This window comes from Pelobates fuscus, chromosome 3 (assembly GCF_036172605.1).
Source record: "Pelobates fuscus isolate aPelFus1 chromosome 3, aPelFus1.pri, whole genome shotgun sequence".
Lineage (NCBI taxonomy): Eukaryota > Metazoa > Chordata > Amphibia > Anura > Pelobatidae > Pelobates > Pelobates fuscus.
This window is the reverse complement of record NC_086319.1, coordinates 410355436-410364427: the sequence shown is the minus strand read 5'-3', so window position 1 is coordinate 410364427 and position 8992 is coordinate 410355436. Positions and strand designations below refer to the sequence as shown.

Genomic DNA, 8992 nt, shown 5'->3' with positions numbered 1-8992 from the left:
GGATGGCGCATAACACATCCTGCTTCCAGAGATTACTCCTACTTCTCAGCGGTAAAACACACCTACTCGAGATTAGATATGCTCTTCCTACAACATACTCCTCCACTATATCCAAACATGCGAATACGGCCCCATTACGTGGTCGGACCATGGCCCCCTCTCCATGACGCTTTCAATACCTAACCTGACCCCTTCACGACCACAATGGAAACTCAATGACACGCTTCTTAATGACCCTGTACACATAGCACAACTAGAGGAGACACTTAATAAATACTTTGAAGAAAACAACACACCATCAGTCTCACCTACAGTGGTTTGGGAGGCCCACAAAGCGGTAGTGAGGGGACATATAATAGCACTAGCATCCAGACGCAAAAAAACACAAGAAGCACAAGTCATCTCACTCACGGCCGACATTAGACGTCTGGAAACCATGCACAAACAGAGCCAGACCCTTGATACATACAAACAACTCATAGACAAACGCTCCACTCTCCAATCAATACTTAACGCAAAAATCCAAAAAACTCTATAACTTCTATACTCTAAACACAAATATTTTACTCAAACTGGGAAATGCGGTCGCATGTTAGCACGTGCATTGCAAAAGGAAAGACAACGAACCTATATAACGCATATTAAAAAACCCGCAGGAACTCTCACCCATTTAGTACCTGACATTTTACAAGAATTCCATTCTTACTACTCAAATTTGTATAATCTCAGGCCTCAGCCACCAGACCCTGGAAGCATCCAAAACTTCCTAACAGAAAGACTGACGCAGACAATCCCACCGAACACTAGACAGCTCCTTGACGTGCCACTCACACCCGAAGAATTTTCCTTAGTCACAAAACAATTACCGCTAGGGAAAAGCCCAGGGCCAGACGGCCTAACCGCTAAATATTATAAAACCTTCTCCCCAATCTTAAATAAACCCTTCATAACAGCATTTAATTCCATTAACCAAGGTCATAGATTGCAACAAGATACCCTAGAAGCTCATATTACACTCATACCCAAACCTGGCAAAGATCCTACGGAATGTGGCAGTCACAGGCCCATCTCGCTTATAAATATTGATCTAAAAATATTCACAAAAATCTTGGCCACTCGACTTCAACCTTACCTGCGGGGACTGGTCCACCCTGATCAAGCGGGGTTCGTGCCAGGGAGGGAAGCAAAAAACAACACAACCAAACTGATCAGCCTCATATACCACGCAAAAAAAATGCGAGGACCCCTGCCTCATGCTCACAATTGACACTGAGAAGGCATTTGACAGGGTGGACTGGTCCTTGCTGATGGCCACGCTACAGGCCATGGGCTTTGGCCCTAACTGGATGTCGTGGCTCTCTGCCATCTACTCCAAACCCGGGGCAAAGATAAGGGTCAATGGCCAGCTCTCAGACAAAGTGCTCATTTCCAACGGTACCAGACAAGGGTGTCCCCTGTCCCCCCTTCTCTTCATCCTAACGATAGAGCCTTTCCTGCAGGGAATTAGGGATAACCCAAACATCCAAGGTATACCTATAGCCGACCAAGAATACAAAGTGTCTGCCTTTGCAGACGATCTACTCTTCACACTAAGAAACCCGGAGGCGTCACTACCCCATAGAGAGAGAGACCTATATGGCCTAGTGTCCAATTACAAAATAAATAGCAGTAAAAGTGAGATTCTGTCCCTAAATATCTCGGATGGGACCAAATCTCAGCTCAAGCAGACATTTCCTTTCCAATGGCCCCAGACGTCAGTAAAATACCTGGGAGTCCACCTGACTGCGTCTCTAGATAAACTGTATGACCTTAACTTCCCCCCGTTGGTGGCTAATGTAGACAAGGATTAAAAAAATTGGAATAAACCACAATTTGGCTGGCTCTGTAGAGTTCATATTTTAAAGATGGCCATCCTACCAAAGTTCCTCTACCTCCTGCAAACGCTACCCATAAAAATTCAGGCCTCTTTCTTCACCTACTGGAGCCCGGTCATAGGTCCAGGGCGCAGAATAGACGGCGAGATACCAGCCCAGCAGCAGTGGTTCGTGGATTACGCAGTAGTTATGGTGTCTACGGTGCTGATGGTCTTTTGGTGAGCGCTAGGAGCATCCTTTTCTACGGTCCAACTTCCAGCCAGCGTGGAGGCAACCGTAACAATAACAAACCCCCGACCATTAGGGAATGGATAACCAAAGTAGATTTTATCAGACAAATGTCAGAGCTCTCATACTCTTTCTCCAACAAATATGATGAGTTCACCAGCACATGGTTGCCATGTGGTCAGTACATCAAAGATTATGACACCACTCCGCCCCACAGCTGAGAAGTACACAATACTCTACGTGATCCCCAAATGCCCGTCCAAGCCGATTCCCCCACAACTACCTTGCTTGTAGCAATTCACCTCACTTGTTATAATTGCCGTAGATAACGATGTTTGTACTATGTATAATCTCAACATGCCGATGCCATTCTATGTGATCTTTGTATTACTCACGAATGTAATATTTTTATTTTTGTTTTCACCTGCTATTTTCACTATTGACTTATGCTTGAACACATTGTAACGTGCAAAGCTTAAAAATACAAATTTTAAATAAAAAAGATATGTCCAAACTCCACCAGTATGTGTGGGTGTTGTGAACAAGAGTTAGGGTCAATGTTCCACATCTGGTGGACGTGCTCCACTGTTAGACCTTTCTTGATCCATGTCACAATGCTACATTCCTCAATAGCCTTCAAAACAGAAATATATCTGCTGTTTATGTTACCCGAAATAATGCCCAAAACCCACCTAGCAATCACTTACCACACACTCACCTCAGCAAATCTTCTTATTGCACTACACTGGAAATCCAAGAAGCCGCCAGACCTCACACACTTACTAAATAAAATTACACTAAATTTGACATATGAAGCCATGCACCAACACCAATATGGACCTAAACCGTTGTTAGCGAAAGCAAAAACAATAAGGGACACGTTCATCCAAGACAGGGTGCTAAATAACCAATGAATCAAAAAAGAAAAAAGGGGGAGAACACAAATTTGAGTGTAACCGCTAGCAGAACGGGTGACTTAGGAATTGGTGGATGCAGGGAAAACCCTGGAATAGGAGGAGTGGAACCGAGAACTGAACACCTTTGACCCCCCTCTCCCCCCTGTCACCTTCTCTATCCCCCTTTTGCAGTTCTAGCTGCTCAATTGATCCTCTTAACCCACACTTCAACTCTCTTGTTTCTTCTTCCTTGCTTCTTCTCTTTATCTTCCAGTTAATTAATAAAAATGCAATTGGTACGTGCGGCATGTAAATGTATTCAAATTTGTATAAGACAGTTATGCAACCCTGCACTATTACTGTATACATCATATGATGACGGCGCTAACAAACCTGTTGTATAAAGAACTTGCCTGCATGACCCAATAAAATTTGTCAAATAAAAAAATAAAATAAAAGTGCAGAGAAACTGTAGCGCATATGAAAAAATGCTTAATTAAGGAGCAGGATTTAAATGTTATGGAGGTAGGCAAGGACAGGAATAAGAATAAGAATAAGAAACTATAGCAGTTTCAGATAAAGTTGGTCTGGGGTAAAAAGTGAGGCTACAGTGCCGTTTTTGGAAATGTCAAATTGTGGCACAAGAAGCAGAATGATAAAAAGTTAGATGAGGTGAGAGTATAATTAAAGCTCATTTTATTTCTAACTAGCCTGTTAAAATTAAATATATTCAACAATGACTACCATGTGCCTCTCGGGACTTTTCATTCTACACAAGGGATTCTTGTTGAGTCTTCTACAGGTTAAACGAAATGTATATAAAGTGCACATAAAGCCAATGTTAAAGATTTGGAAACACATGTAATTACACATCAAAACGGCAATCAAATTCAACATCTTTGAAGAGGAGCTCTGTCAGTAAGTACCTTCTAACACTGCACAATGTCAAATAAAAGCTTTTAAAATAAGAAACTCACACTAGGTTTCTAAAAGGCATTAAAGCTTATTAAATCAAGGATTAGATTGCTAAAAATGGAAATAATATCCATTAATCATTAAAGGCGAAACATTGTAAAAAAAAAATTTAGTTGTACAGCCTGTGAAATCAATACAGAAAATAATCGTAATAATATCCAGTCGCTTCACTCACGTGTGTGTGATTTGTTCCATAAAGTCAAAACGTCCCTTCCCTCATTATTTGGGTTCTCCAACCATTTCAATCTCTGTAAATGGAATGAAAATTGGAAGTTACGATGTTATATTAAATGTAAATGTAAGTCAGCAACTGAACTTTGTTACCTGTTTTAGTGTGCAATCCAAATTTTGAATTGGGAAATGTGACATAATTTTGGAACTAACTTAGGTCTTGATTTAATAATCTTTCCAAATGATTTATCTATAGAAGTCAACATTACAGTCCATGTGAATTTTGGTGAATGTTTGTAGATACATAAGTTGTCTTATATTATTGGATCATTTGGGCAGCTTATTAGAATGTGACGGCAGATAAGAACCATTCGGCCCATCTAGTCTGCCCAATGTTCTAAGTACTGTCATTAGTCCCTGGCCTTATCTTATAGTTAGGATAGTCTTATGCCTATTCCACGCATGCTTAAACTCCTTTACTGTGTTAACCTCTACCACTTCAGCTGGAAGGCTATTCCATGCATCCACTACCCTCTCAGTAAAGTAATACTTCCTGATATTATTTTTAAACCTTTGTCCCTCTAATTTAAGACTATGTCCTCTTGTTGTGGTAGTTTTTCTTCTTTTAAATATAGTCTCCTCCTGTACTGTGTTGATTCCTTTTATGTATTTAAATGTTTCCTAAACTGAAGCCTTAGTAATGTCGTGTATGACTAAATCCCAATTTTTTGTTTTTAACTCCTTCAATACCAAGTGGTTTGCAGAAAAAACTGTATTTTGTGTGTTCTGAAAAAAATGTTGAAATACAAAAAATGTGTTTAAGTATGTGTAGATAGTACATTATTTAATTGAGACACAAATTAAAACTTTCGTTAGACAGAAAACAGAAAAACTTTTGAAAATCATTTATAAAATGATATTGCAAATGAAAAAAAGAGTTTTGTAAATAAATACCATTTCTGAGGATGTAAAAAAAAATTCCCACATTGTCTAAAATTCTTTGACATAAAAATTATCCCATATGCTCTCAGTTGTGTGTGGATGTATGTATATATCCACATTATCAGGATATTTCCCATACCACATTGCCTATTTGGACAAATACACACAAATACATGTGCACACACACGTATACATTTACACATTCGCAGAGTTACCAATATGAAAACTGCTGTGAATTCAAAGTGAATTTTAAATTTAAAGCCAAAAATGACAAATAGAAAGTAGCATTGACTTGGATAATTGAAACATAGAAACATAGAATGTGACGGCAGATAAGAACCATTCGGCCCATCTAGTCTGCCCAGTTTTCTAAATACTTTCATTAGTCCCTGGCATTATCTTATAGTTAGGATAGCCTTATGCCTATCCCACGCATGCTTAAACTCCTTTACTCTGTTAACCTTTACTACTTCAGCTCGAAGGCTATTCCATGCATCCACTACCCTCTCAGTAAAGTAATACTTCCTGATATTTTTAAACGTTTGTCCCTCTAATTTAAGACTATGTCCTCTTGTTGTGGTAGTTTTTCTTCTTTTAAATATAGTCTCCTCCTTTACTGTGTTGATTCCCTTTATGTATTTAAATGTTTCATATCCCCCATGTCTCGTCTTTCCTCCAAGCTATACATGTTAAGATCCTTTAACCTTTCCTGGTAAGTTTTATCCTGCAATCCATGAACCAGTTTAGTATCCCTTCTTTGAACTCTCTCTAAGGTATCAATATCCTTCTGAAGATATGGTCTCCAGTACTCTGTACAGTACTCCAAGTGAGGTCTCACCAGTGTTCTGTACAATGGCATGAGCACTTCCCTCTTTCTACTGCTAATACCTCTCCCTATACAACCAAACATTCTGCTAGCATTTCCTGCTGCTCTATTACATTGTCTGCCTACCTTTAAGTCATCAGAAATAATCACCCCTAAATCCCTTCCCTCAGATGTTGAGGTTAGTAGTCTATCAAATATTCTGTACTCGGCCATTGGGTTTTTACGTCCAAGATGCATTATCTTGCACATTATCCACATTAAATGTCAGTTGCCACAGCTCTGACCATTTTTCTAGTTTACCTAAATCATTTGCCATTTGGCTTATCCCTCCTGGAACATCAACCCTGTTACATATCTTAGTATCATCCGCAAAAAGACACACCTTACCATCAAGACCTTCTGCAATATCACTAATAAAAATATTAAAAAGAATGGGTCCAAGTACAGATCCCTGAGGTACCCCACTGGTGAAAAGCCCAAGCTTCGAATATACTCCATTGACTACAACCCTCTGTTGCCTGTCACTCAGCCACTGCCTTACCCATTCAACAATATTGGAATCCAAACTCAAAGATTGTAGTTTATTGATAAGCCTTCTATGTGCAACCGTGTCAAAAGCCTTACTGAAATCTAGGTAAGCAATGTCTACTGCACCACCCTGATCTATAATTTTAGTTACCCAATCAAAAAAATCAATAAGATTACTTTGGCATGATCTCCCTGAAGTAAACCCATGTTGTCTCTGATCTTGAAATCCATGTGTTTTTAGATGTTCAACAATCCTATCCTTTAACATGGTTTCCATCACTTTCCCCACTACTGAAGTAAGGCTTACTGGCCTATAGTTGCCCGACTCCTCCCTATTACCTTTCTTGTGAATGGGCACAACATTCGCTAACTTCCAATCTTCTGGGACTACTCCTGTTAGCAATGATTGGTTAAATAAATCTGTTAATGGTTTTGCTAGTACACCACGAAGCTCTTTTAATAGCTTTGTGTGTATTCCATCAGGTCCCATTGACTTATTTGTCTTTACTTTTGACAGTTGAAATAGAACCTCTTCCACTGTAAACTCACGTGTAATAAATGACTCGTTTAGCCTTTTTCTTAACTGAGGTCCCTTTCCTTCATTTTCATCTGTAAATACCGAACAAAAATATTAATTGAGGCAGTCAGCTAGACCTATATCAATTTAATTATATTCAGCTAAAGAAGTTCCTCCCCACGCATTATTTCATTGAAATACATTATTTATTTTCATTATAGCCACATCCCCATTATGTCTTGGGTTAGAAAGATGGCTCAAATCTACTCCCCAGGTTGTCCAGTGGACTTCCTTAGTTGCCCAGTGGACCTTTGCTGGTCTGTGCCTTTTCTGGGTTCAGACCACTGACAATGCTCCCTTCCGTTCTTTGATCATAATGAAGAATCAACATTGATCGGCAATCAGTGAAGGTGCAGATCTTCTGAGCCAACTCCTTCATTGGTGCAAGCAGTGCAAGTCCAGTAAGAGAGATCTTCAGATCTCCCAACTTGCCCATGCATCTGTGGTACTGTTGGAGAAAGGGAGAGAGTGAATGATGTGTGTATGGATGAATGGATGAAAAGAGCAATATCCAAGACTATTTCAAAATCTATTGTGTTGATATTAAAATAGAAAATCTGGCACTATTTTCCTGAGGACTGTATCATACATTGTGCTAAACAATAAAGACATAGAAAGAGATATCTCGACTTTGACAAATATGAAATAAAATAATAACATCTTGATTTTAATATTTCCTCTAATTTTAGAAAATGTATAATGAGACACAGACTACCGTAACTGAGTTTCTTCTTCTTGGAATCCAAAATCTTAAAACTTTCAAATATGTTTACTTCGTTCTTCTATTTGTTTTTTATTTTGTGACAATATCTGGAAACCTACTTATTATATGGTTGGTGACAGCAAACAGAAGTCTACATACACCAATGTATTTTTTCCTCACACAACTCTCAACTTCAGACGTCTTGATGGCTACAAATATTACTCCGAACACTCTTAGTATTGTGCTCAAAGAGAAACTTGCAATGTCCTTTGCTGGCTGTATTTCACAATTCTTTTTCTTCTGTATGACTATTTGTGTTGAATGTCTTATTCTAACAGCAATGGCTTATGACAGATATCTGGCAATCTGTTATCCTTTGCGATATAACTCTTTAATAAACTTAAGGCTTTGCAGTAAGTTAGCTATAATTTCTTGGATAATAAGTTTCTCTTTAACATTCATTGATACAATAACTATTTCTCAATTAAGATTTTGTGGACATAATGTCATTGACCATTTCTTTTGTGATCTTGTTCCATTATTGGAGCTTGCTTGTTCAGACACCTCTATAGTTCAAATTGAAGTTCTCATATTTTGCATTCCTGTGGTTCTTTTTCCACTCATAGTTATCCCAACCTCTTATATTTATATTGTTCTGGCCATCCTTAAAATCTCATCAGAAAGCGGAAGACAGAAAGCCTTCTCCACCTGCAGCTCCCATCTTACAGTGGTTTGTTTATTCTATGGAACAATACTTGCAATTTATATGCTTCCAAACAAAGGAAAATCATTGACTATTAGCAAAGTTATGTCATTGTTATACACTGTTTTGACACCTATGAGTAACCCGATCATATACAGTCTCAGGAATAATGACATCAAGGAAGTCATTAAAATGGCATTTAAATTGAATTGACCTGAATTCATATAATTTGCATTTTCTAGATCATAAACTATGGGATACAAGCATAAAGGTCCAGTTTCAGTGCTGAGTAAAAGCAAATCCACAACCCTATTTACCCCTTTAGACTATGTAAAAGAATATGCATATTCTGAACTCGGAATCGAGAATGAAAAAGCTCCAAACCGTGTTTAGGAAATCATGCAGCATGTATTTAGCATTTATACATTTTGTGAAAAGCCACCTTTATTAAGTGGAGTAAGACTTTTTTGGTTTTCTTGATTTGGTGTAATAAAGCTATGGCAACAAATTGTAAGAAATTGCAAGAAAGTTTATTGTGGTAAAATAAAAAGCCATCAAAAGTCTGAATT

The 8992-nt window shown here is 38.4% G+C and overlaps 1 protein-coding gene across 1 annotated transcript; it reads left to right on the top strand.

Annotated features, from left to right (window-relative positions):
- The first annotated feature begins 7709 nt into the window (after positions 1-7709).
- On the top strand, positions 7710-8636 carry LOC134603718 (olfactory receptor 1468-like). Its single transcript, XM_063449897.1, has one exon. The coding sequence runs from the start codon at positions 7710-7712 to the stop codon at positions 8634-8636; it is 927 nt and encodes a 308-aa protein (XP_063305967.1).
- Positions 8637-8992: the final 356 nt, after the last annotated feature.